The following is a 27,305-nucleotide window of genomic DNA, read 5'->3' on the forward strand; positions in this document are numbered from 1 at the left end:
TAGTGCAAACCTACACATCTTGGGAACAACAAAATGGGGGTCTATTGGGGGTGGGAAAATGTCATGTTCTACATTCCTGGTGTGACACAAGTGCCACTGTGAAGATGTCACCTGAGCAGGCATCATCCCAGTGAATCAAAAATAGTGAACAGCTTGCAATCATGTTCTTCTGTGACAATGCTAAGGTGTTGTCGTCTATATTAATATTCATATATTCAGTCTCAGTATAATTCCCTTTTTAACTGATGGAAATTAGCACCTTGAGGTGAACATACTTTATCACTTGTGCTATTCTCCCTTGGGAAATAAATCATGTTCAGATTGTGGCAGAAATATACAGCAATGGTCCTATCTCTGTGTGTTTGCAAAGAAATAAATCTCAATGAAGGCTAAACAATAACTGTTTTTATGAAGTTTAATATGCCCTAAGATTGCTGCTTGGAACAAAGTCCTCACCGTCACTTGCTCTAGATTTTATCCCAAAAAAGATCACTTCCTTCAACAGTCACTCTGTTAGTGCTATAGATTGCACTTTTGTGACATACTCTTGCCCTCTGGTGGTCAGTGTAAGGTAATATTATTGATGCATCAGATAGTTATGTATTACTTTGATACTATCCATATTCTGCCTGTCCTCCAGGGTATTTGGGTGGCATATATCTCTTCTCCCCCTCACATCCACCAAATCCTCCCTCAGCAAAGAAGCTCTCTGGGTAACAGCCAGTCACTCTTAGCCAACACAAGGTTGTTGAAAGAATAAAATGGGGAAGTGCCTGCACTACTTGGAGGAAAGGTGGCATATATATTATTATTAATTCCTATTATTTGTTAAATTTCCATCCCACCATTCCTTCCAAAAGGAGCCCAGGGGGTGTAAAGAACAAGTGATATAACAATTTTAAAAAGCTGTTTAAAAGATCTTTAAAACAATTCCAATAGAGGTGCAGACTGGGAAAGATCTCAGCTTCAAAAGCCTGTTGGAAGAGGAAAGTATTCTGTAGGCACCAAAAAGACAACAGAGATGGCACCTGTCCAATATTTAAGGGGAGGGAATTCTGATGCATAGGTGCCACAACACTAAACACTGGTTTCAATATTGTGTGGAATGGATCTCCTGATAACATGGTATCTGTAGGAGGCCCTCACATGCAGAGCACAGTGATCAACTAGCTATATGAAGCCTGAAGCGATCTTTCCGTTATGCTGATCCCAAACTGTAGAGGGTTTTACACATGAAAACCTGCACCTTGAACTTAGCCTGGTAGGTAATTGGTGGCCAACGCAATTCTTTGGACAGAAGGGTAACATATAAATGCAATAAATAAATAACATGAAATATACAGACAAGGGGGTTTTTTTGGTCTTGTTTTTGATTGATTTCATTAGTGCATGAGAAAAGGAAATGAAGTACTGCTAGGAAAATAGATGTCAAAAGATAAATTGGAATGTCTTTTTTAGAAAGTAAAGGAATTCCTCCAGTATTCAGATAGACACATCAGATTGCTAAAGCTTTCTGGTGTGGCTTTTTAATGCCAAGATTCGCCATATACTCTTAATTTAAGACTGATCACTCTCCCTGGAAAATCATCACCCTTTGCCCTCCCCCACACACCAATGTCACTCCATTAGTGCTCTCTAGCATGTCTCCATACCTTGTTCATTTTTCTTTTAGTATCTACCCCTGACCAAGCTCTGATGCTCTTTTCCTGCACTGATGCTTTTGTTAGGCAACAAGCCACTGAGGCATCCATGCACAACTGCTACCAGTTCCCAGGATAACATGCATGATCTGCATTGCAGACTTGGGAATCTGTAGGGTAGCCGATCCCACTAAAGAAAGGCATACAAACTGGCCCTGCTCCCTGCAATGCATCCACTGTAGGGCAGTAGGCCTTGCATCTTGAACTCCGTTTATTTGCAAAGCCAAACTCTGAGGAACTCCTGTGTGAGACAAGCCCAGACATTAAGACCTAACAAAAATGGGACGGATGAAAAGGGAAATAACCTAAAACAAAACCCTACATCTGAAACAGAAAATCATTTCAAACATGTTTCCTTCTTTCACTCTTTAGATCCACCAGATCCACATAGTATCCAAAGGGAGTAAAATACGATTGTTGTCCCTGATTATGCTAGTGGAAACCCTTATGCCATGGCCATGTGGAGTTAAGCCCTATATAAATTGTTGAAATGAGAAATAGTAAATAAAGAGGGACTGAAACCTTTGAGAAAACTACAGCATTATAATGTTGTTACCATCCTGAGTTTAACAGTCCTCTTGAAAGCCTCTTGGCCTGCTGCAAGAAACTGAATGTCAATGTCCTTTTTAGGCCATTCACAGCTATTGGGCATGTGCACCAATAAAAATAAGTATGAAACCATTTCCCAGTCTTTGCACATTCTGCTCTATCCAGGCCTACAGTTGCCTCTCCAGACTGGGTGTTATTGAGGTCTCATTGTCTTCTTCAGGACTAAGGAAAGCATCCCCTGTCACTTTGCTGCCCATCTGCTGAGTTTGGTGCTGTTTCTCTGCAAACTGCACAGCAGCATGTATACTGTGGAAGGACAGCAGCTCCGTATCCTCCATCCCAGTAAGCCAACCACCTGCCTGGAGTAGACGCCGCACAGATGGGTTGCAGTTGGCCAGCAGGACCTGGATGCCAATCTTCTGGTAGTCCTGGCGAGTCTCCTTCAGCACACTGAGGCCCACGCTGTCTACAAACTGCATGGCACCACAGTCAAGGATTAAAGTGTGCATGTCTATGGCTGGGCCAGGAGCATCTGAAACCGAAACCTTGGCAGCGTCTCTCTTGGTGCCCTTCAGGCAGTTAAACTTAGAAGAAAAGCAGCTTTCGTTCTTGCCCAGGTTTGCTTTCGCTTCAGCCCGTCGCCGCAGGGCAGCAACCAGCGAAGGATTCACTCCTGTTTTCTGGAAAAGTGAACTTTTGAAGTAGTCCTTGTTTGCGTAGTAAAGAGAGGTGTCGAAACGGAAGATCTTGATATTTGCAATGCTGCTGATCTCTTTGTAAGTGAACTGGTCCTCGTAGATTTCAGAGTCATTCACCTTGCCGAGGAGTGTGGCTCGGGGCCTCTGGGTGCGGAAGATGATGCAGAGGAGGGAGAAGCAGACGCCTATGAGGAGGCCCAGCTCTGTAGTGACGAGTAATGAGGACAGCATGGTGACCCACCAGATCACGGTGTCTATCTTGCTGATCCGCCACATCTTCGGGGTGTCGGCAAATTTCCGCAAGGCCCCCCTGAGGTTGACGATGGTGATCACCCCCAGGATGCAGGTTTGCAGTGAGTAGAAGAGAGGGGCAATCCACAACAACACCAGGAGCAGCACAAACGCAGATACCAGGCTTGAGATCTGGGTACAGCACCCGGTGGATTCCTTCAGCAGGGTCTTTGTCAAGGCTGCGCTAGAGACAAAGCAGCAGAAGAAAGATGGTACAAGATTCGCCATGCCAATGGCAATCATTTCTTGGTTGGCCCGAACTGGGTAGCCATGCTTCTTGCCAAATATTTCTGCCAGCGAGATAGTCATGGCAAAGCCGATGATGGCAATGGGCAGAGCATCAACTGCCAGGTTTGAAAGAAGGCTCAGATCCGGTACAGCAGGTTGCTTGAAACCAGTGGGAATGGAGCCACATATTTTAGATTTGTATCTTTTGTTGAAGTTGAAGAAATACGAAAGCAGGGTCGCCGCAATGACCACCAGAAGCTCCATGGGAAAAGGAGCCTTCATTTTGTCTCTAAAGTAGTTGTTGATCTCCTTCACTGGCACAATGAGGACCAGAGCAATCAGGCTGGTGACTAGGTCACAGATGTTGGTGTTGCCAATGTATCTGAATATGTCAACCCACGTGAAGATAAGAGAGCCCACTCCATCGTGGCGAGGGATTTTCAGTCCCAGCAGAAGACTCATTTGGGAAGTGAGGATGGTAAGGGAGGACCCAGTCACAAAGCCACTCAGGAGAGGTTCCGAAAGATATACGGATATGAAGCCCAGTTGGAAGACCCCTAGAAGGATCTGAAAGGGAAAGCAAGTTGCATTGATTAATCTGAGTGGGTGAAGGTGCAAGAAGCAAATATCAGCGCTTGCATTTGTTCTCTGCTACTCTGCTGGTTGTGAGAAAATCTCCTGTTCTTGTATTCTGGTTCAAGGGTATACATGTAAAACACTTGCATGCTTAACACCTTCCCAAGCTTAATGTGTGAAGCGGCCCCACTGTAAAGCACTTGAGCTTAGAGTAATGCGAGCTGATGTGCCCACTCGGCCTGTGGTGTTTGATCTATCTTACAGGAAAGTTATCACCTGAAGCTCTTGTCATGTGTGAACTAGATCCACTCAGAAACTGTAATAAAGGAAGCCATTCTCTTTGTAACTTCGTAACTAATTCTAACCAGAACTGTATGCAAGTGGCCTCTCTCAGCCACAGAAATCGGAGGAAGGGGGTGTGTGATAGGATCATTTCACCAAACTTCTTCAAGAGATGAAGGAATTCTCCAACAGTTTCTCAGGGGTCAGGCTCACCATTAGCCATGGCAGTAGCACAGCCTCTCTTTTTTGCTTGCTCCTTTTGCAGCTGCAGCAATAACTGTGTTGGCAGGTTTGAATATAGAGTTTAAGCACCCTAAACATTAAGAGAGCACTTGTGTTGTAAGGATCAGGAAGGATCTTACCTGGTACAGCCCAACCAAAAAAGTTAAAGCAGTTGCCACAGTGATAGCATAGCAACTTTTGTCACAGACAACTGTCCCATTCAATGTGGCATTCACCAGTATGTCAGTGTCTAACTGGTATCCTGCTAACGTCAGTTGCCGGTTTACTGATTCCCCGATCATCAGGCAAAGGACTCCGAAAGTCCCAATGCAATTGTGGCGTGAGGTAGCCATGGCAAAGTAGATAATGACAGAGAAGAAGTTTGTGTAGAGTCCGTAAATGGGATCCTGACTTGCAAGGAGGGAGTAGGAGATGGACTGAGGGATGCCAACTATTCCAACCAGGAGGCCGGAGATGATGTCCCCAAGCAGTTGTTCCTTGATACTATAGCGGGGAAGCCACTCTACAACAGGGAACAGCTTAATGAAGACACCAAGGACACTTTGTCGGTTGCACCCGGAATTCTCCCTGGCTTTCTTGATGAGCTTCTTGACACTGAGACCCGGAGGTTCATGCTCTTCAAGCTTGACAGGCACATAATGAGAAGATGACTCTGGTGGTGGCCTGCTTGGCATATCAATGCTCTGCTTAGGCATCTGGGTGGCAGTGCCATTCTCCATGGCTCCAAGAGAGCTGAAAGAGGGCAGCATGTGCACTGTTAACTGAAGGTACTCCACTCATGCATGATTGCAAATGAATTCTTATCTAGCTAATGATGCACTGTTTCATACTGAGCAAGATTACAATCACAGCTCAGGCACCACCATATAAGGAACCAGCACTGATAAACCTTTGGTGCATAGTATTCCAATCATAAAAGCCATTAATTGGTTGAGCCATTAATTATAAGCGAAGGGCCTCTGCAACTGCAAACATTACGCCATTATACAAAAATACTGGTCAGATATATTCACAATGACTTTGTACGACACCAGCTCATCTTATGCTACACAAGCGGTTGGAGGATAATATGAAACAGGCTTTTAAATAATCTAAAACTCTCCTTTTGCTTTATCAGTCAGAAACACCTGGAATGTGAACTGACATGCCAGACTGAAGGAAGACTATTCTTGACATTTAGTGATAATAACAACTGGAAAGCCCCTTTTGGAATTTTTGTGTGGAAAGGGGAATGAATTAACTTTGGATGTCTGGGGTTGAAGACTGGGGAAATGTTGCCTAGCAGAATGAGGAACAGCTGGATATTACCTTGGAATACTGCTGGATACCATCCTGGAGTGAACACACCGAATATTTTGAATAATCTTTATACGCATTGTTGATAGAGAATCAGAAATCCTATTTATTTATTTCTTGCCTCTCGCTTCTCTCTTTTTCTTTTTTATGACCTTTCTCTTCTTGCCTTTTCTCTTTTTCCTTTGCTATGCTTTTGCTTACGTTTTGTTTTTTGATGTCCTCTATTCTGGGTTAATGAAGGTACCCACAGGAAGGTGATGGTTGGCAGGTGAAAGACCCTGTGGGAGAGGCAGGGAAGGGAAGATCTCCCAGGGTAGGAGGCTGGGATAAGTAAGGGAATCTTCCAGTGAGAGCTGAGAGGGTCCACCCTTTTCTACGTGAGACGGCTTTGTATTTTATTTTATTTTATTCCCTTTTTCTCCTTTTCCTTTCTTTCTTCTTCTTCTGTTTTGTTTTTTATTTTTATTTAGATTAGTTTTTATTACATTGTATGTTGAAAAGTTTCAGCAAAAATTATATGTAAAAAGAAACACCATTTGGCTCATTTTTATCAGGTTGTGGGGTTTTTTGGTCTCTTGGAATGACTGACATTTGCAAACAATGATAAGTAAATAGTTACTAATAATCTGCCTTATGTAAATATTCATAGTCTTAGTGGACCTTTTCGTAATTATTAGATTTTGGATTACTTGTAAATAATAAATAATAAATAATAAATATGCAAAAATCATAATTTATGGTTAAAGAAGTTGGCACTTGTACACAGTTTTTCTTGTATGACTATATAGAAAACCTGCAAACTTTTTTTTTTTAAAGTGCAACAAATATCACTTTGGATGCTTACTTCATCAAAACATATAAAGTGGTACCTTGGGTTACAGACGCTTCAGGTTACAGACTCCGCTAACCCAGAAATAGTACCTCGGGTTAAGAACTTTGCTTCAGGATGAGAAAAGAAATTGCACGGCGGCAGCAGGAGGCCCCATTAGCTAAAGTGGTACCTCAGGTTAAGAACAGTTTCAGGTTAAGAACAGACCTCCAGAATGAATTAAGTACATAACCAGAGTTACCAATGTAATACAACTCATCCATGATCTTAAGGTCTTTCTAATAAAACAGAATCACTAAGACACACTTTCTAAAAATAAAATGTTTAAACTTCTACTGTCTGCTGCAATAAAAAAATGTCTCTTTTGTCACTCACCTGGAGCCACCATTATAGTGGACAGCAATGTATACAGTATATACTGGGGGAGGAGAGACTTTTAAAGAGTGGGTGGATTGGAAAGTACTATACACATGGTAAGTATTATTGGTATAATTCACAGATTCCCAACCCTGCTGAGTCGGGGGACACATCTGGAAATGTAAGAATCTCTTTGGCTCAGCAAAATACGCATTTCACAGAAGAAAAGCTGGCAGTGCTCAGAACCCCTCTCTCAAAACAGCAGGTAAAACCTCTACACACACCCAAAGCACCTTCCCCAAAGACAAAAACAGGGACAAAATTGAGGACAGTGTTTTACCAGGACACTGGCAGTGCCTCTGGTAAGTAGTCGGTTATACCTTTCTTCTCAAATCACCTCTAACCTTCAAGCCCACAAGCTATCTTGTCCTGGTGGGGGAAATGAAGCACTCAAACCTATACAATCTCCAAACCTGCAGTGTTTGCTTCTTCCTCCTCTCGAACTGATCCCCAATTCCAGCACAAGAAGACAAGTAGAATTGGATCCCCTTCATTCGCCCTTTTATTGCAACTTCTGCCCAGCCACTCCAGAGGTATATTTTGAAAACAAACACCACTTAAATAGATTATTTTTTTATGGGAACCTGAACTACACCTATTATTTATGATTTCAAAAGTTTAAACAGTGGTGGATGATAGGACTGCCATGCTCTCCTGAGCTTGTTGGCTAAACAAAAGGGAATTGCTGGTGCTCAGGCGTCGCTTCCCATGCACCTTATTGTATCTCTTCACCAAAGGACTAGGTAAGGGATATTGATAAGCTGGTCCACTAGCCAGCACACACGGACTCAGTCTGCAACCAGTGCTAAGCCAAACCATGGTTTAGTGCAAAAGTGCAAGGGTGTGGGTTCACGGCCCTTTAGATCTCATACCCAGCTGCAGGAATAGGGAACTTGTGGTCCTTTAGATACTGCTGGGACTTCAATTCCCATCAGCCTCAGCCAACATGGCCAATAGTCCATGGTGAAGGGAACTGTAGCCCAACAATAGGAGGGGGGCCCTCAGGCTCCCCACCCATGTCATACTGTAACTTGACCTGTAGCCAAGCTTAAAGCATGAAATAGCAACATACTACCTCCCTTTTCCAGTAGTGATGTATGGAAGTGAGAGCTGGACCATAAAGAAGGCTGATCACCGAAGAATGGGTGCTTTTGAATTATGGTGCTGGAGGAGACTCTTGAGAGTCCCACGGACTGCAAGAAGATCCAACCTATCCATTCTTAAGGAAATCAGCCCTGAGTGCTCACTGGAAGGACAGATCCTGAAGCTGAGGCTCCAATACTTTGGCCACCTCATGAGAAGAGAAGACTCCCTGGAAAAGTCCCTGATGTTGGGAAAGATGGAGGGCACAAGGAGAAGGGGACAACAGAGGACGAGATGGTTGGACAGGTTTCTTGAAGCTAGCAGCATGAGTTTGACCAAATTGCGGGAGGCAGTGGAAGACAGGAGTGCCTGCCATGCTCTGGTCCATGGGGACACGAAGAGTCGGACACGACTAAACGACTAAACGACAACCCCTCCCTTTTCCTCCCTTGTTTCTCCCATGTCAAAGTATTAGTTGTAAGTTTCATGGGGTAGCTCCACGCACACTGATGGCAAATAAATAAATCACATAGGGCAAACTAAGGTTTTAGAAGTGGTTCTTTGTAGAACCAGGATTGTACATGGGGCTCTGAATTTTCCATGACTTCATCCATAGAGGACAGAGAGGGATGTGCAAGTGTGTGTAGGAACTAGCCAGTGGCACAAAGGTAAATTTTACATGAATTGTTCTGTCCATTATTCCTCTGGCCCCACCCACAATTGGTATGTCCCCACCCCCAGGCTACTCAGAAGGGAGTGCAGCCCTCGGCTGCTGAAAGGTTTTCCCCTGCTCTGTGGTCAGCATATTGTTTAGACAAACATGTTGCTCTGTGGTCAGCAATTTGACCAGAGGGTTCCTTTGAGAAGGTGTTAGTGGACCGAAGTCCTGGTGCCATGAATGTCACACTCTAAAACCCTCTTTTGCTCCTGAAGAGTGCAATTGTAGACTTTTGGGTCTCAAATTTCAGCAGTGCCCTGGGTTACACCAAAATTTGGTGTCCCCCTCCCACCTTCCATTCTGCATCATAGCTGTGGCACCCCCTGTGATGCCAAGGTTCCACACCCAGCGCAATTGAACCGGTTGTGTTCCCCTAAATCCACCTCTGAGGAGGGGCAAGCTGGCAAACACTCAGAGACAGCCTTCAACCAGCCCCGCCCCCAGTTGCTGACCTCTGGCATGCCTACTTACATCATTTGCACAAAGCAAGATGATCTCAGTTTCCTAAGTTCAGGTAGGTAGCTGTGTTGGTCTGATGCAGTCAAAACAAATAAACAAATTAGCACCTTAGAGACCAACTAAGTTTATTCTGGGTATAAGCTTTTGTGTGCATGCACACTTCTTTTGATATTTTTTAATTTGTTTATTTATTTCAGTTTCCTAAGGTTAGGCTCAAGAATGTCTGGCACATCAGAACTATTGGCCAACAGAAGCCACATGACACAGATCACTCCATAAATGTAGAATAATAAATGTGTTTTTTTAATATAACAGGGTTCTCACACAAGGTTTTCACACATACCTGATCCAATAGATCAGGTATCTTCAGCCTTTTTTCAGACCCAGGACCCTCTTTTAACTCAACCATGCTTTTGAGGAACCATTTCTTAATCTTTTACAATAGATTTGCATGATGGTAGTGCTCCTGTTGCGGCCCACGTTGGATCAGGCCAGGACCTACTTGCGGTTCCTGATCTACCAGTTGAGGACCAGTGCAATAGATTTAACTTTACAAAAGCTAGTCAAAGGTCAACAGTGTTATCTGTCATCAAGGAAATGTTTGTTTTCAGGGCAGTCTTTTAAAATACTGCTTCTGTGTAACCAGTATAAACTTGCTAAACGATGTAGGTTTCCGTTCTGAAACAAGTTTGTGCAGCAAAGAAACTGGTACCAACTTGAGCATGACAAGGTGAAAGATAGGACTCACTTGACAAAGTGTCTTCTTCAGTGGTATGTTTGGAAATATATTTAGAACAAGCAGGTGACTCAGCCCATTAATGCTTTTGCTCCCTGGGTTGGGTAGTGATGAGGACAATTTTATTATTATTATTATTTATTGAATTTATATAATGTCCTATACCCGGAGCAGTTCACAGAACAAAACCAAAATATACAACCACGAAAGATATAATCAAAATAAAAACAACCACCCAATAATTCCCGCCACCGCCAAAAAACCCCACATTTTAAAAGTGCATAGGATGTCAATCAAATCAACCAAAGACCTGATTAAAAAGGAACGTTTTGCCTGGTGCCTAAAGGTGTATAATGAAGGTACTATGTGAACTTCCTTGGGGACAGCATTCCACAGATGGGGAGCCATTGCAGAGAAGGTCTGTTCTCGTGTTGCTACCCTCCAGACCTCTCAAGGAGGAGGCACATGAAGAAGGGCCTAAGAAGGTAATCTTAAGGTCTGGGTAGGTTCATATGGAAAGAGGTGGTCCTTGAGGTATTGCAGCCCTGAGCTGTTTAAGGCTTTATAGGTCAAAACCAGCACTTTTAATTGGGCCCAGAAACTAATTGGTAGCCAGTACAGTTGGACCAGGATTGGTGTAATATGCTCAAACCGTCTTCCTCCGGTGAGCAACCTGACCACTGAATTCTGCACTAGCTGAAGTCTCTGAACCATCTTCAGAGGCAGCCCTATGTATAATGCATTGCAGCAATCTAACCTTGAGGTTACCAGCGCATAGATGACAGTAGTTAAGCTATCCCTGTCCACAAAGGAACACCTGCATACTTAGATAACAGGAGACAGGGCAGGTGCACATCTAACATACTTCCCCTGTTGAAGACTGACAAGTTATTTGTAGAACTTTATTTAAAACCACCACTTTTACCATCTTGAAACATGCATATCATGGTGAACCTTTTTGGCCTGGCAAGCCAGCTAGTTATCTGTCTCCGACCCTATAGGCCAACATCATTGTCAATCCAGCCATTTCTCCACCTGTCCCACACCTGATGTCACATATTATGTCAAGTATGGGGTAGGTGGCCATGATTGGGGGGGGAAATGGCCTCAGGGGCAAAAGATCTCTGTATCTTTGGTATCTCTCCCTAATTAAAAGCAATGAAGTTCTCCCCTTGGTCCTTATGTCCATTTTATCTAGACATATAATTTGAACTTGGGATTGGCCCTTTTTTCTCCAATACAGAAAATGGGACACAAAGCTGATGTTCCCCATTTAGCACAAGGCTGGAACTGTTAAGGCTCCCATATAGCCACAAAAAGGGATGCAGGTGGCGATGTGGGTTAAACCATAGAGCCTAGGACTTGCCAATCAGAAGGTTGGCGGTTCAAATCCCTGTGACGGGGTGAGCTCCCTTTGCTCGGTCCCTGCTCCTGCCAACCTAGCAGTTTGAAAGCACGTCAAAGTGCAAGTAGATAAATAGGTACTGCTCCAGCAGGAAGGTAAACGGAGTTTCTGTGCGCTGCTCTAGTTCGCCAGAAGTGGCTTAGTCATGCTGGCCACATGACCCGGAAGCTGTATGCCGGCTCCCTCAGCCAGTAAAGCAAGATGAGCGCCACAACCCCAGAGTCGGCCATGACTGGACCTAATGGTCAGGGGTCCCTTTACCTTTATAGCCACAAAAACCCATTGGAGATGCCAGATGTCAAACTTAGTGTAAAGGTAATCGAGAGTAAGGGTAACTCAAGTTAAAAGGCTTCTCAAGGTAAGGGTGGCATCGACAAAGCTGTCTCGGTATAGTCTGTTTTGTAATTAAGGGGTAAAGCTCATATAGGCTGCTTATAGTAAAAATAGTACTATGTTGATCCATACGACTACAAACAGGGCTGGCCCCAGGATAAATATAAGCCTAGGAGGGGCCCTGGGGTCAGCTTTGCAAAGCCAACTAGAGAGTTTATGGGGCCTGGCACTGGTGTGATGTTGGAGACCCTGCTGCTGCCCTGTACAAGGAGCCATGCATGTGTGTGTATATCAAGCTGGGGGCCTTGAAGCCAATATATGATGTGCTTCATTTTTTTTCTTACATGAAGATAAGGGAATAGGGACCGGGTTATATCTCTCCTGAGCACCTCCTCCAGATTCCAACCCCCTTCTGGCAGAACTTCTTTGTCTTTCCTCTTCTTCTGGTTGTGGCCTGCTGCTGGCCTTCTCCACTACTCACTCAGTAATGATTCTTTCCTTAAGGCCTGGCTTCACATTACTCCTACACCTTTGCCTGTGGCAACTGCCATGGGAAATAATTCTCCAGAAATCTTAGGTGGCTTTCATTCACCTTGGGTGGCTATTGGTACACACAAGATTCTTGCTTTGTGAAGGCCTGGTGCAGCTCAGCGCAGTACAGACACTTCCTGTTTGCCACCCTGGCTCAATGTGGGCAATAGATTAAAAAAAATCACGGCCATTGAGCTCTGCTTGGCGCCTCCCACACTCCCTGGGCAACCACCCATCTTGCCCACCGGACTACAAGGACTTACACCAGTGGTTCCCAATTAGCTAATTACTGAGGACCCCCTGTTTTTCAAAAGCCAAGCCATGGATCCCCTACTTTTGAAACTTTTGATAATTCTATGGGAGTTATCAATGCAAAGCAATTTTTTGAATAAAATGTGGGGTAGACCCTAATTAGCAAAGGATTTTAGGTATACTAAAAAACAGACCATAAAATTTATATTACCGTGAAAAAATGACAAAGACACTCAGAGTTTCAGGGGCTTGCAAGCACCCCAGGGCGTTTTTCCAACAGAAGGGAGGTATAGAAATTTAATAATAAAGAAAAATAATACTTTGTATTTGCTCAAAGTGGGTTTTTTATATGGAAAAAAGATCCAGGTATGCAAAGGAAAGGGAAAGGGCCTTTCCCAAAGGATTTTACATATATTTAAGGGACACGGATGGTGCTGTGGTCTGAACGACCGAGCCTCTTGGGATTGCTGATCGTATGGTTGGCAGTTCAAATCTGTGCAACATGGTGAGCTCCTGTTGCTCTATCAGCTTCTGCAGTTTGCAAGCATACCAGTGCAAGTAGATAAGTAGGTACTGCTGCAATGGGAAGGTAAATGGTGTTACTGTGCGGATCTGGCACTCATCACAGTCCAGAAGCAGTTTAGTCATGCTGGTCACATGACCTGGAAAGCTGTCTGTGGACAAATGCCAGCTCTTTTGGGCTGAAAGCGAGATGAACACTGCACCCCACATCTGCCTTTGACTGGACGTAACCATCCAGGGGTCCTTTACCCTTAGCTTTCCCCACCTACATATATTTAAGTGCACAAAGCATCTAGAAAGCCTGTGTGTGTGCAAAAGCAATATTGTCCATATTATTAAACACCTAATATGGGATTTGTGATGTCACAGAGATTAATTTGAAGAAATTTGGGGAGTCAGTATATATGAATTAGTCTTAATGCCCACTGGGGAATAATGTTACTAATTAACTGTGCATAAATTCCGTGTCTAAGAATATTATAGACTAAGGGTGCTTCCAGATTGCCACTATTTGAGGGTGGGATTCCATCACATCCTAGCAAATTCAGGCTGCGCCATTATTTTTGTGGTTGAGGATTGGTTTTCAATTGTTTTTGATGTTGTAATCTGACCTGGGAACCTGATAGTGAAGGGCAGGTAAATAATAATAGTAGTAGTAACAACAACAACAACAACAACGATGATTTGGAGCTCTTGTGAAACAAACTTGCTCCCTCCTCCAAAGACTGGGTGTTTGCCATCTAACCTCTCTGCAAACAATTCAGGCTTGTCTGAAGCAGCCTAAATGTGCACACCCTTATTCTGCTCTGTATTTGAGCTGCATATCAAAATTGGTCATGTCACTATGGAGGTTATGCAGTTACTGAGTTCTTGATATACTCAATAGAACAGACAGCCAATTGAGAAGTACAAAAACACATTAACAGAGTTATAAAATATATTTTAATAGCAAAAATATTTACAAAGCGATCTTATGAAAATAGATACAAAATTCATTGTTCTGCTCGAGACTTTTAACAAAAGACGCTAGTATTGTATCTTAGCAGCTGGAGCTTAACATTATAGGAAACATGCTTGCGCACACTTTGTGATTATTGCTTTGTTTTGTATTTTTGTACTTTGATAAGTCTTTCTCATATAAAAAAAAACATATAGAGCTACCAATAAAAAGCAGCCATTTCACAAAGCCATATTTGGTCACAATGCTACATCAATAGCAAATTTGGTTTTTTAAATTCCACAAGACGTTCCAACTTAGTGTTTTCTGGATAACATAGCCAAGAGATGTAACCAAGAATAACAACACTTTGATATTGCATTTAATTCACATGGAGGGTACGTGTGTGTGTGTGTGTGTGTGTGTACTCTGACAGCCCTCCCACCGTAATCCTTGCAGCTCTGTGATAGTGTGGTGAATGTGACTTAGGGTTTGTGCAGATGGACAAGAATGCAGGAGACCAAGTTAATATCTCTCCCATTGTCTTCCTATTTGCTATTTGTGCTCAACAAATGCCTGTTACTTTCTGGTGGCTCATTTGTGTAGCAGAAGTAAAGAAAGAGGGGCATTTTCAGATGCTGGCAAGCCCAGCTCCTTCTCATGGTATAAGCAACCACATGCATAGTCAGACCTAACTAATTAAATACATCAGTGAAGAGGGAAAAATACTTCCGCCTGTATTTATAGCCAGGAGCTACTGGTAGTCAAAAGGGAAGGATGTAATAGAGGTTCACTTAAGTGATTTTTGTATGTATAGAAACAAACGCTCAAGGCCTCAAAACAATGACGATTTCTCGAACGATGCTCAAGGAAAATATAACATTCAAGTAAAGGAGATCTCTTTGAAACTCTTAGGGGATCATTCATCTATACTTGATATGTAGGTATATACATATAGTGTTTCTGTGTGTCCCAGTTATTTGTTAGAGTAGCAAAGTGATAAGACTATAACTATGTAATAAAAGTAGTAAACATTTGGTTCATAGCAGATTGCATTTCATAACAATTTTGTAAAGTACAAAGATCCAGTTCCCATGATGCTTTTTGAGATTGGCCTTATTATGTTTTTTCTTTGGTTTGGAATCAGTGCTTGAAATTTGAGGCAGGTACCTCCTTTTGTAATTGAGTGACTTGACGAACAATGGAAGGTGTTGGGGCAGGGCTTGTGGATTTCACTAAGAGCTCCCTCTAATTTGAGGATCTCTTAATGAGACAACTTGTCCATTTACTTCCGGGGCGGGGGGGGGGGGGACAACACAGGATGGCTCCATTTGATCTACTGGAGCAATGCCAGAAGAACCACCAGCCATTTCTTGGAGTATCATAATAAATAATGGCTGATGAAGAGCAAACAGGAAGAGTGTTTGCTAAGCTAAGTTGCACACATGTCAGGAACAAATATCACTCAAGAAAAAGAAACTCTCTCACAAGTCTCTTTCCGTTTTCAAAAACACCTTCACAATAAAATCAGATATTGAGAAAGAAATCTATATTGTGCAATAATGCCTCTCCATAAAAACATCCTTAATATTTTTGTTTCATAAATATTTCACATACAACTCTTCAGTTTAGAGGGGGAAATATCAAAATCCCATTATCTTTGATAGCATGAAAATAATGTCACACACACAATACTAAGCAGATGGAAATTTCAGAGCAAATATTAGCATAGCTCACAACCGTTCTTCTAAAATGACACATGCACACACAAATCTCTGCCATGTACCCTGAGAAAACAAAAGATTTATTTCTGCCAGACCTTTCAACTCAAGGTATCCTATGGCATGTAAGTGAATAGCCCCATAAGTGTTGGAAGGCTGATCAATTCTTTATTCATTTTCACTATGGTATTTCTTTTAAAGGAAGGCCTTGGGACATTACTTTAATTTCAGAAAGCTGTGACCGCTTAATACAGATCATTATAACATTTCACATTATGGATACTAAGCCAGTAATTTGTCTTGAATATTCCAGATGCCAAAACAAAGTCGGTTTTCACCTTAGAGTAACATTTGAATTATGATTGGATAATTATCTTCTAATGGTTATTGGGAGGAATACTTCCCTGTTTCAGTGAGCAGAGATATTCCATAAGAACATTTCTGAAGGGGTCCAATCAACACATCTACTATATTTCAGAAAGGACACTAGTTTTTTGAACACATGGTTGTTAAACAGTCTGTTGCATACTGATAACTTAGATCTCTGAGGCCTACCAGGAAGTAGCCAGTAAATGTCACAAGGCCATGGGGAAGGGTTATGTTGGTCTTAAGTCAACATAGCAAATAGACTTTGGATTGGTTCACATGTAACACTAAACCAGAGTTTTGTATTACACAACCAAAACTCAAGCTCACGGGCAGTATACTGTAGTTTGCCTGATAACATGTAACAACAAACTATGATTTGCCACAAACTAGGAAATAACAAATTGAGCCAAGTGTTAAAGGAGAGAGACTAGCAGTAGCAAAACATTGTCCTTGCTATGTTTGAACTGAGGACTGAGAACTTGAGTGCTGCATAGTATCTCTTTTGATTTCATTGTGATTATCAATGCAAACAACTGAGCAACTGCTAGAATCTTATAGAAAACTTTGTACAATTGTTATGGAAGACAACTGAGGATTTTCAGTAACTATTGCCCAGGAGGATCATTATATTTGGGAAGAAGAACTTGGCAGTGCTGTGGATATTCTGTAGAACTGGCACCCCATAAAATCAAATTTTCATTTTTGTTCAAAAGAGAGATCTATGGCTGCAGTTCAGGCAAAGTCTGATAAAATCTCAGAACCCAGAGAAAGCCCTGATCAAGTTTCTTCACTGTTTAGGGGCCTACTTAGCCTTTCCCCCTTTGTGTGACTCGCACACAAAAAATGAAAAATAAAGCAATTTTTAATATATTTACATAGCTGCAAGATTTATACAAGTTACAAAATTTAGTATGTAATGGTGCAGTTTGGGTTACTTTGGTGCATAAGCTCGATTACTATTCTCAAAAGCACAGAAATATCCAGGTCCTAAGGCTTAAAATGATCATCTATTATTTTGAAGTGAGATTTAATTTCACACTCCTTAAGAGGCTTAGAGCTTCATAGTAATAGGGCATTCCGGGCCCTTAACAACAATGTGTTGTAAAGCAAAAGCAAAGCACGCCATTGGCAATCTTCCACACTGTAAAACACTAAGCGCTCAAAATGAGAAAATTCTAAAACATCCCTAAGGGCCAATCCTGGAACTCACAAGGGAAAGAGAGCTGCTGCTTCCTAATGTTTCCTCTTCCTGGGAATGTGTAGTTTAACACAATGTGACATCACATCATCTCTCTGCGTAAGGAAACTCACAGAATGACATCACATCACACATTGGCCACATTTGCATGTTACAATGAGTGGGAACCCCCCCCCCTTTATTTTTTTTACTTATAATGATTTCTTGCAGGGTTTGGCAAGCTTTTAAGGCCTGTGGGCACATTTACAAACTGGAGAAACTGTCACTGACACCAACCAAGCATGTGCTGAAACTTATTCCACTGGATGCAACAGAATGCTGCTTCCAAGCCAAATATCAGCGGCGGGAGGAGGCCCTGTGGGTGCCACGGAAAGCTTCTGTGGGCACATTTGGACTCACAGGTGCTGCGTTAATAACATCTGGTTTATTGTGAATGAGTAGTGTGTTGGCACATGCTACCCAATTGCTGCCACTTGGCAGAAGTAAGAGAAAAAGCAGGAAAACCTGGTATGTCCAAACCAAAGATCGTTGTCTGTTAATCTCCCACTTAAGCCATGATTACTAGTCAGTGTTAAACCCTGGCTCACTGTGGCAGGTGTGTTATGGGACAGAAGGGATAAAGAAGCAGAAAGGTAGCCGCTCCTAATCTTTTAGTTCCAGAAAAATATATACTATGATCGCAACTTATGCACGTTTTAAAATGTGCGACTTCAACTTTACGCGGTTGAAATCACGCAAATGATATGCACAGAAGACAGAGAGCTCCTTCTTGCGCAGGGTTTTCTCGGAACAGAAAGAGGTTTTAAACTCTCAGTCTTGCTTATGGGGCTCTGGGAGGCTCTCGCAAAATCCCACGGGAATTCAGATGACCCTGCAATAGCATCTCGGAGAGAGCATCCCCAGAGCCCAGCGAGCAAGGTGAAGAAGAACGACCAGGGGAGGGGAATGCTGTCAACTGGAACCACTTGAAATGAGCAGCTTGCTAGGCTGTTCTGCCTTCTCTCCCTTCCTCTCAGGTCAAGGTGCTTCTTAAGCAGCCATCACTTGGGGCAGGAAGCATACACCACTTTGTGCAATACGTTGTACGTAGCAGAATACAAAATAATATAATATAACATCATCAATTTGTATAGCATGAATTAAGTCACAGAGCATGCCCCTTTGAAAGTGCTTTGAACTGTCCCCAAACAAAAAGATATATTAAACATAGAAAGACATAACAGCTCCATTTACTGTCACATATCATGCCTTTTTGCAAATATGCTACCCACTGTTGTTTGGGCCAAAAAAGCAAACATAAAATGGCATCAGACACACAATGTAACTAAAAATTCTGTTTATGTGATTAAAAAGAGGAAGTGTTTTGATCAGGAACAGTTGCATGCACACTTCTAAGTATTTATGCTTAGAGTCTTGTAAATGCCCGATTAAAATTACCATCACAGTAACTTACTAAAATTGCACACATAGTTCAAGAAGTAAAATCTGTTAAGTTATTAAATGCCAGCACTTATGGTGCATTAGATACATTAAGAGCAACAGAAACTGCTATAAACAGCAGCTGTAATATGAGAAAAGATAAATTAAGAGATATTTTAAGTTTATAAGTGAAGCTCTGTGGATATTAATTTCCATAATGCCCTGCTGTTAAAATACAGAAAAGTGCTAAAAATGTAATACTTCTTGTCACTCCAGCTGGCAAAGACCATAATAGGACCTTTTGGCATTAAAAAGGCTGAAGTCTCAGCGGGAGAAATCTATATTGTTCAATTAAAAGTTCTTCTGCTTGATGATAACTTGCATATTGTTGAGCAGATTGTACAATCTCATACACAAAATCTGGCTCTGTAAAGGGAATTGCCACATCAAGTAGAACTCACATGCAAAACAAGGCCATGAAGTCAGGATCAACAGCTCCAATTTACGTCAACAAAGCCACATTCGTTTGGCCTAGAAGGAGCTAAACTTTGAAATAGGAAAAGCAGCCCTCTCTATCTTGGGATGGGAAAGGTTACCTGTACGCTAACTCTTTGAGACTAAACCATGATGCTACATACAGATTGATAGCAAAACAAATTGAGTTCAGCAACACTGCAGATTTGAGGGGAAATGAAGAGCCTGTCAAGCTGCTCATTTTTTTAGCTGTGTTAATTCTAATATATGGTGGTCTCCTAGAATTTTTTTTAACCCAAATCAAATCAGGACATGCAGCACACTTAACTGGGACATGTGGATCATCATAATAAAAGTAATACAGTCAAGAAGGAATGGAAGCGCTTGAATGATTATTTAGAAAGACAAGGTTCTAATGTAAAAATTTGGCTGTGTCTAGAATGACCTCATGAATGGAAAAGGGGAAATATACATATATACATATGTATACATTAAGATGAAAATAACACTGAAATACAGATAAAATGTGAAATGTGAAAGGAAGTGCTGTGAGAGTGATGGAAGTCTATTATTATTTTGTAAAATAGTGTTTATTGTATTGAAATATTATACTTTTCTTTATTCTTTTACTGACTAATTTTCTTTGATTTCTTTTTCTTTTTCTTCTCTATTTTTTCTTTCTTTATATTATTCTTTATGTATGGTTTGGTATTGATGTATTGATGTATTGACTTTGCAATAAAAAAAAATACATTGAAAGAAAGAAAGAAATTCCACAAATTTTAATGGAATTAATGTTGAGAGTTAAATGAAATCCATCAACTGTTCTGCTGGACTTCTTTGCTCCTGAATGCAGTATGTAAACCTGCAGAGCACCTTTATGCAGTGCTGGATTTAGGGTGGTGCAGGCAGTTCCCCTGCATAGGGCACCAAGCCAAGGGGAGAGCAACAACACCTCAGTTTCACAGGTATCTACACAAAGTTAGGCCCTGGTCAGATGGGGAACTGAGTTGTGAGGGGGGGCAATTTAGGGGGGTGCCACATTTTGCCCTTGCTCAGGGTGCCATATTACCAAAGTCCAGTCCTGATTTATGGAAGACAGGTGCACTACTGCCTTGAAACTACTTCTCATCTTAAGTTTCAGAAGTTACTGGTGCACTCCTGCATAGGATTCTCATGCTTCTATACAAAGCATGGGAAAGAGTCATACATATTATACCTGTTTCCACAAAGCGACTGGCAAAATACGCTAACATCCCTTGGAGGAAAATATCTGAACTTTGGAATTCCTGTCTGCAGTGCAGCCATAAAAGAACAACTCCACTGTTGGGAAAAGGTCACAATCCTACCTCAAACACAAAACGTCTGTATGAATTTGGTAAACGTGGTGGGAAACTACAGCAAGGGTTATATGTTGTGTATGTGTTACTTCTGATTTTTTATTACAAATCCCCCTGAAGGGGGAGCCCCTATGACACAGAGATCGAATAACTGATGTTTCCCTCACCAAGTTAACGGAAATTATATTCCTATGAAGAAAAGGAAATGGTGTCACAAGAAGGAACTGTCAGCATCCACAGATGGCTTTCCTAAACCACTTTAGCCCTTTTTATCTCAGGGGAATTAAGCCAGTTGGCTACCCAGCTTCTGCTTAAAGAGCTCTCATGAGAATCCATCAATAGAGTCTATTCCCCTGCTGAAAAGCTCATACCATCAAGAAGTTCTTCCTAATGTTTCGTCTACATTCTTTTTCTTGAAATTTGAACTTCTTGCTTCAGGTCCTACCCTCTGGAGGAATATGTCCGCTCCATTATCTACACAACAGCCCTTCATGTATCTGAAAGTGGCTATCATAGAACCGCTTAAACATCTCTTTTCCAGACAAAGACACCAAACTCTTTCAATCTCTCTGCAGAGGACTTGGTCTCCAGGCCCTTCACCATCTTTGCCACCCTTCTCTGGACATGTTCATTTGTCAAGATCCCTAAATTGCGGTGGCCAGAACGAGACACCGTATTCCAGGTAATGTCTGGACAAAGCAGAATAGTGCAACCTACAACTATTTCCACCCCTTTTGAAGAAGGGGAACATGTCTCCCTACCTATTTTCTTGCTCACTCAAATGATTCCTAATTGTGCCTTCAATATCTCTCTTTTAAAAATTTCTTCTCCTCCAATATGTTCTAGCCATGGGATTGTACCTGGTATTTCTCTATACTAGTAGAAATCAGAACAGCTGACTATGTTCAGCTTTTCCTTTCCTCAGTCTCATAAATCCCTAATTTATTTTTGTTTTTAATTGTGCAAGATTATCCTCCCTCCAGAACAAAACAAAACCCCTCATTGCAACTGAACTTGCACCTTCCCAATCCAGTATTTAAACAGCTCCACCACCACTAACACGTGATGGAAATAAATATTTAACTTTAAAGTGGCAGGAAAGTTTTTTTATTTCATTCTTATTTGCTTATACAGTGGTGTCCCGTAAGACGAATGCCTCGCAAGACGAAAAACTCGCTAGACGAAAGAGTTTTCCGTTTTTGAGGTGCTTTGCAAGACGAATTTCCCTATGGGCTTGCTTCGCAAGACGAAAACGTCTTGCGAGTTCTTATGAGTTTTTCCCCTTCCCTCCCCTTTTTCTAAGCCGCTAAGCCGCTAATAGCCGCTAATGGCCGTGCTTCGCAAGACAAAAAAACCGCTAGACGAAGAGACTCGCGGAACGAATTATTTTCGTCTTGCGAGGCACCACTGTATTTTACATACCTAACCTGCAAGAACTTGGAAACAATCAACTGATTTTATTTCTGCAAAGACATTTGGGTCATGAACAATAAAAAGTGCAAAGAAACTCTATCCTTGTAGAATTGTTTACTTTATGCATTATGTAATAGCAGTTAACTGACAAAGAAAAAAGACTACTTACAAAATGTCCTGTAACCTGCTCTGATTACCCTGCAGCCATCATCCATTGGTTTTTTTAATAGAAGGGCCACTGCTTTATTTACCAAAGGAATGTCTGAGAAGTTGATTAAGTATCCAGGTTGTTTCATACACTATGAATGACACAACCAGAACCCTCAGTTATGAAACAGCTAACAACATGTTCTTTCCATTGTTTACAGTCCTAGTAAAGGCACTTATGATTGGCTTTAAACAGCAGAAAGTTTTGACCATTTTCTTATCAAGAGGTTAGAACAGGACACATATTTTCCCCCCAGTAACTTATCGGACAGATCAAGGGGTAAGTCAGCAAGCAACTGCTCTCCCCACAATGATTAGTTGAAAATACAAATTTGATCAAATGGCACATGCTTAGATCTTAAGGTAAGTGAATGGAACGAAAGTTCCCTATTCCATCTTCCGCCTTGCTACTGCCTGGGCCCCCTAAAAAGCCTCCTCACAGTATCTGGGGATCCTCCTGAATAATGTGAGAGCCTGCTGAGGGAGGGGAGAATCACCTCATATTGGGCAGATTTCCACTCAATCTTAAAATATTCTATCCTTCCCCAGCAGCCCTCAGTACCTCATCTACTTTGTTCAGAAGGGGCTTCTGAGCCTCTGTAGATAAGCAAAAAGGACCGAAAACCTTCCTTCCATTAACTTCCTGTTGTTTAGGATCGAAACCTTATTTATTATTTCAAGGCGGGGGAAACCACCCAGAATGGCAGCACTATTTTCATACACCAAAGTGGGCTTCAAGGCGAGGTGAAAAATTGGGGACATGAAAACACTAAAAGGAGAAGGGGGTGTGACTATGAGGCACATCTGGTGTTAAAGAGTATTTGTTCTGCTTGTCTGTCACGAGAGCTTGTAGACATAATAATCCACCTTGCCTCTCACCTTCTTAATGTTGTGTCCAACAGAGCAAAATTAAAGCATCAAAACTTCTTGTATGATCCCACACCGTATGAATAAAATAATTAGCCCTTTACTTCTGTGTGAGTGTATGCCCAGCATCATCTCTCTCACACACAAGTCTGCCATTACCTGAATTTGGCTAATATTCACCATTCACTCTTTAGTGAAATTAGCTTTCGGAGGCGCAGAGCCCATGCTTCCCATGAGCACAAAATGCGTATTCCACAGCTTGGTGCACACTATGGAAGAGGAATTGTTCCTTCCCCTTTTTAAGGTACTCCCCTCGGTCTAGGGATTCCCTCACAGAGGGACTGCACTGAGCCAGCAGCACTTGGATGCCAATTTCCCCATAATCCTTGTGAACCTCCTTGAGCGTGTGGATCCCTGCTGTATCTAAGAACTGCACCGCACAGCAGTCAATCACTATAGTGTGAAACTCCAGTGGGTGAGTGACAAGCTGTACTGAGACCTCTGCCTGGTTTCCATTGGCATTGACCATTTTCTCACTAAGCTTTCGCTTTTCCGCTTTTCTCTTTGCTGCCAACTCCCACAGAGGGTTGACTCCAGTCTGCTTGTACAGCATGGACTTGAAGCTCTCTTTGTTAGCGTAGTAGATGGGTGCTTCAAAACGGAAAACCCTGATCCCTGGTTTCATCTGAAGGTTCCTATATTCAGGAAGGGGTTCATAGACTTCAGATTCTGGCACCCAGCCCAGTAAGTGCCCTTCTGGTCTCTGCGTCCTCACAATGACACACAGCATTGAAAAGCAGACCCCAATCAGAAGGCCAAGTTCAGTACTTATCAGTGCTGAAGATAACATGGTGACGAACCAGATCAATGTGTCCACTTTGCTTAACCGCCACATTTTGGGCAGGTCACTGAATTTCCGCAAGGCTCCTCTGAGATTGACAATGGTAATGACCCCTAGCACACATTTCTGGAGGGAATAGAATAGGGGAGCAATCACAAGGAGAACTAACAAGATGACCAAGGCAGTCACCACACCGGAGATCTGAGTCCTACAGCCTGTCGACTCTTTGACAAGTGTCTTGGCAAGGGCTGCACTAGTAGTGAAACAATGGAAGAAAGAAGGGATGATGTTGCAGAAACCAATGGCATACATTTCCTGGTTGGGTTTAACTGTGTAGCCATGCTTCTTGGCAAACATCTCAGAGAGAGAAACTGTGATGGCAAAGCCAATAATGGCTATGGCCACTGCATCCAGAGCCACACTGGGAATCAGACTCCAGTCTGGCGATTGCGGTGGTAAAAACCCAGTAGGAATATGCCCAGAAACGCTGGAGCCATACTTCTCTTTTAGCTTCCCAAAATGAGATGCCAGTGTGGCTACCACTAACACCACCAACTCAGTGGGCATGGGCGCCTTAAGTTTGGATTTGTATCGCTCGTTCAGCTCTTTAGTTGGGATAAGAACAAGAAGGCACAAGCAACTGGTGATGAGATCGCAGAAGTTGGTCTTGTGGATGTTTCTGAATATGTTCATCCAAGTGGTTATCAAGGAACCAATGCCGTTGCTACGGGGAATGTCTAAGCCCAAGAGGTATTTGGCTTGTGAGGTAAGGATGGTGAAGGAAGCACCTGTAACAAATCCGCTGAGCAAAGAATCAGAGAGGTACACAGAGACAAAGCCCACTTGGAAGAAGCCCATGGCAACCTGAAAAGAAATGCACCAAAGATCAGAAGACAATTTTGCAACACAGGATGGAAGAGTATGACTAGACAATGCATACATTATTTCAGATGAAAGTATCAGTTCATAACTATCCGTTATGATGGGGGACCAGTTAAAATTGGCTTGTGTTTGTTTCAAGTTCTTTACAGAATTTCTTTCTCTTTTTGGCTTTTGTTTATTAACCTTTTTGGATTTGCAGCTTTTCCTCTTTCCAATATTTTATTTAAAAATTTCAAAAAAGCACCATGTATATGGGGCAAGTGTGCACATATAGGTATGCACATGTGCATATTAAATTGGGGTTGATGATTTTCTTGTAAGGAATGCATTTTATATTATTTAGTTATGTGTGTCTTTACACTGTTATTAAATATTAATCTGAGTTGTCTGATGCCACAACAAAGTTTTGACTCTTGTGATGAGTTGGCTGGCTCAAGCCTGTGTTAGACCTGGGGATTTGTGGTGGTTAACCCGTGTAATGAAATAGTCTGGGTATGTGGGTTGATTGGGGGTGTATGCTTCCATTTTAGGATAACCACTGCTAAACATTACAGCCAAATCCCAAACTGTGGTTAATCTTAAATTAACTATAGTTTGAAGTTGCCGTGTTTCAACAAACCACAATTAAAATTTGTCAGTTTGTTTAGTTCATACAACACAGTAGCCTCCAGTTAAACTAAAAACGGAAGAAAATCTTTCAAGCTCCTCTTCTCAGTCACAGGTGGGGGCAGTATTTAAGCCCCAAAGTACCAACTTTACACTTCCCATCAACTACAGTTCAGCATTACATCTGAACCAACCCATCAAGGTAAAGGGCTAAATGGGGATTGGAATCTAACCATTTTCTTGCAAAAGCAAAATTCCAAATCACCATGTATATGCTTAATTACAAGGCTGCATTGAAACTTTGGTACCAGTCTGTCACCAACCTCGTCTTGGAAGGCAATGAGAGGAAAACTACAAGAAGCCTATAAAACTGATGCCCTTTGGATTGTCACCTCTTACCTGGTAAATGCCAGCAACAAAAGTCACCGTGGCTCCAACGCTAATTGCATAGCAACTTCTGTCACATAACAAATGTGATGTCTCATTCACAGTCAAAGGCCCCAGTGTGCTGTTATTTACGGAAAGATGCATGTCTGAGTTATAACTACTAGGAACGTTTGGTGCCAAATCATACCCAGCTCTCTGTACTTCACGGTCCACGACTTCTCCTATCATCAGGCACAGTACACCGAAAATGCCAACAGAGATGTGACGAGAAGTTCCAAACAGGAAATAAATGAGGCTTGCAAAGAACGACGTATAAAGGCCATAGATAGGTTCTTGGCCAGCCAGCAGAGAATAGGCAATAGACTGCGGAACCAGCAAGATCCCCACGATCAAGCCAGACATTAAATCTCCCAAGATGTTCTCTTTCAGGTTGTACTTGGGGAGCCATTTCAGCACTGGGAGGAAGCTGAAGAGCAGGTCTTTGGCAGTAGCTGGGGTGCAGGTGCATTTTTTCTTCACTTTCTTCAGCACGTGTGCCTTGATATCTGTGCTCTTTTCTATACGTTCTAGGCAGATTGTGCGATGGCTGTTTGGTGGGCCATCATTTACTTCTGCCATCTCAAACCCTGAGTGGACATGATTGGTTTCTGCTGCCATCTTCAGGGCTCACTAGAACGGTGGTGAAACAGAAGGAAAAGAAGACAGAATTATTTTTTGAACCGACATACAGATTTCAAGCTTATTAAAGCAAACACAACAAGCTATCTGAAAAAACTAACAACTTACCAAAGAAAAGCAACAACACCCTAGCCTGCATCAGAAGCAGCAGCAGCTCTATGCCTAAACAGTTCCACTGATACACAGGAGACATGAGAGTCTCCTATGGAAGCAGACTTTGCCACTGACTTCAGTGTTGGGGCCAGGTACATGTGTACAGTGGGCGAAGGCAGCAATAGAGACATCTAGTGTAAGAAATTTCCCAGGTGCCAGGCACATTTTGCAACTGGCGCAGGTCCAATTGCAACCACATGGAGATCTCTGCATGCCAGATTGGCGACTGACATCTCTATCTGGCTGGCCCCTCCAGCTTTCTTAAGCAGCTAAGCAGAATAGCTTATTTATTGCATTTATATCCCACCTTGTCAGTTTTGACTCTTGCTTCTATGGAGTTCAGGCTAGCATACACAGAATACTTTCATTTGTATCCTCAAATGAGGTAGGTTAGGCGAAGAGCCACTGATTGTTCCAAAGCCATTCAGCAACAGAGCCAAGTAGGGATCTGGGCTTGGGTTTCCAAAATGAACACTATGTAACACTGGTAGGAAGAAGAAAAAACCCCAATCAATTTATGCAGCTGAAATTAAACTACATTAAAACAAGGTTTGTATTGGCTTTAAAGGTTATGACTGACACCTTAAATCCAGCTTTGTAAAAGGATTCACAATTCCAAAATCAAGGCTTCAGTGTCGAACATACCTGTCCTGTCTCCATGGTCA

General features: G+C 42.2%; 2 protein-coding genes across 5 annotated transcripts; both read right to left on the bottom strand.

Moving 5' to 3' along the window:
• On the bottom strand, window positions 1–24,756 carry LOC309363095 (sulfate transporter-like; the record flags this gene model as incomplete). 3 transcript variants are annotated; one of them, XM_081899139.1, is made up of 3 exons in its annotated part: window positions 1–4,033; window positions 4,687–5,299; window positions 24,723–24,756. In XM_081899139.1, 2 exons carry the CDS (start codon window positions 5,284–5,286, stop codon window positions 2,417–2,419), a joined length of 2,217 nt encoding a protein of 738 aa, XP_081755265.1. In that variant the 3' UTR covers window positions 1–2,416. The 3 variants fall into 3 exon arrangements, with proteins under 3 accessions (XP_081755265.1, XP_081755263.1, XP_081755264.1); XM_081899138.1 differs by lacking the exon at window positions 24,723–24,756 and adding an exon at window positions 22,189–22,317 and having other exon boundaries at window positions 349–4,033; XM_081899137.1 differs by lacking the exon at window positions 24,723–24,756 and having other exon boundaries at window positions 4,687–5,316.
• Window positions 22,119–27,124, bottom strand: SLC26A2 (solute carrier family 26 member 2). Of its 2 annotated transcripts, none has more exons than XM_081899144.1 (3): window positions 26,948–27,124; window positions 25,822–26,478; window positions 22,119–24,798 (listed from the first exon to the last, which is right to left on the bottom strand). In XM_081899144.1, the coding sequence occupies exons 2-3, from the start codon at window positions 26,464–26,466 to the stop codon at window positions 23,293–23,295; spliced, it is 2,151 nt and encodes a 716-aa protein (XP_081755270.1). In that variant the 5' UTR covers window positions 26,467–26,478; window positions 26,948–27,124; the 3' UTR covers window positions 22,119–23,292. The 2 variants fall into 2 exon arrangements, with proteins under 2 accessions (XP_081755270.1, XP_081755271.1); XM_081899145.1 differs by lacking the exon at window positions 26,948–27,124 and adding an exon at window positions 26,596–26,905.
• Between the last annotated feature and the right edge of the window lie 181 nt (window positions 27,125–27,305).

This window comes from Podarcis melisellensis, assembly GCF_964234715.1.
Source record: "Podarcis melisellensis genome assembly, chromosome: 2".
Taxonomy (NCBI): Eukaryota; Metazoa; Chordata; class Lepidosauria; order Squamata; family Lacertidae; genus Podarcis; species Podarcis melisellensis.

Coding starts and splice junctions, on each gene's coding strand:
- SLC26A2 (XM_081899144.1), bottom strand. CDS start 26,466: ATGGCAGCAGAAACCAATCATGTCCACTCAGGGTTTGAGATGGCAGAA. Junction 24,799..25,821: donor TTGTTGCTGGCATTTACCAG/GTAAGAGGTGAC, acceptor ATTTCTTTTCAG/GTTGCCATGGGCTTCTTCCA.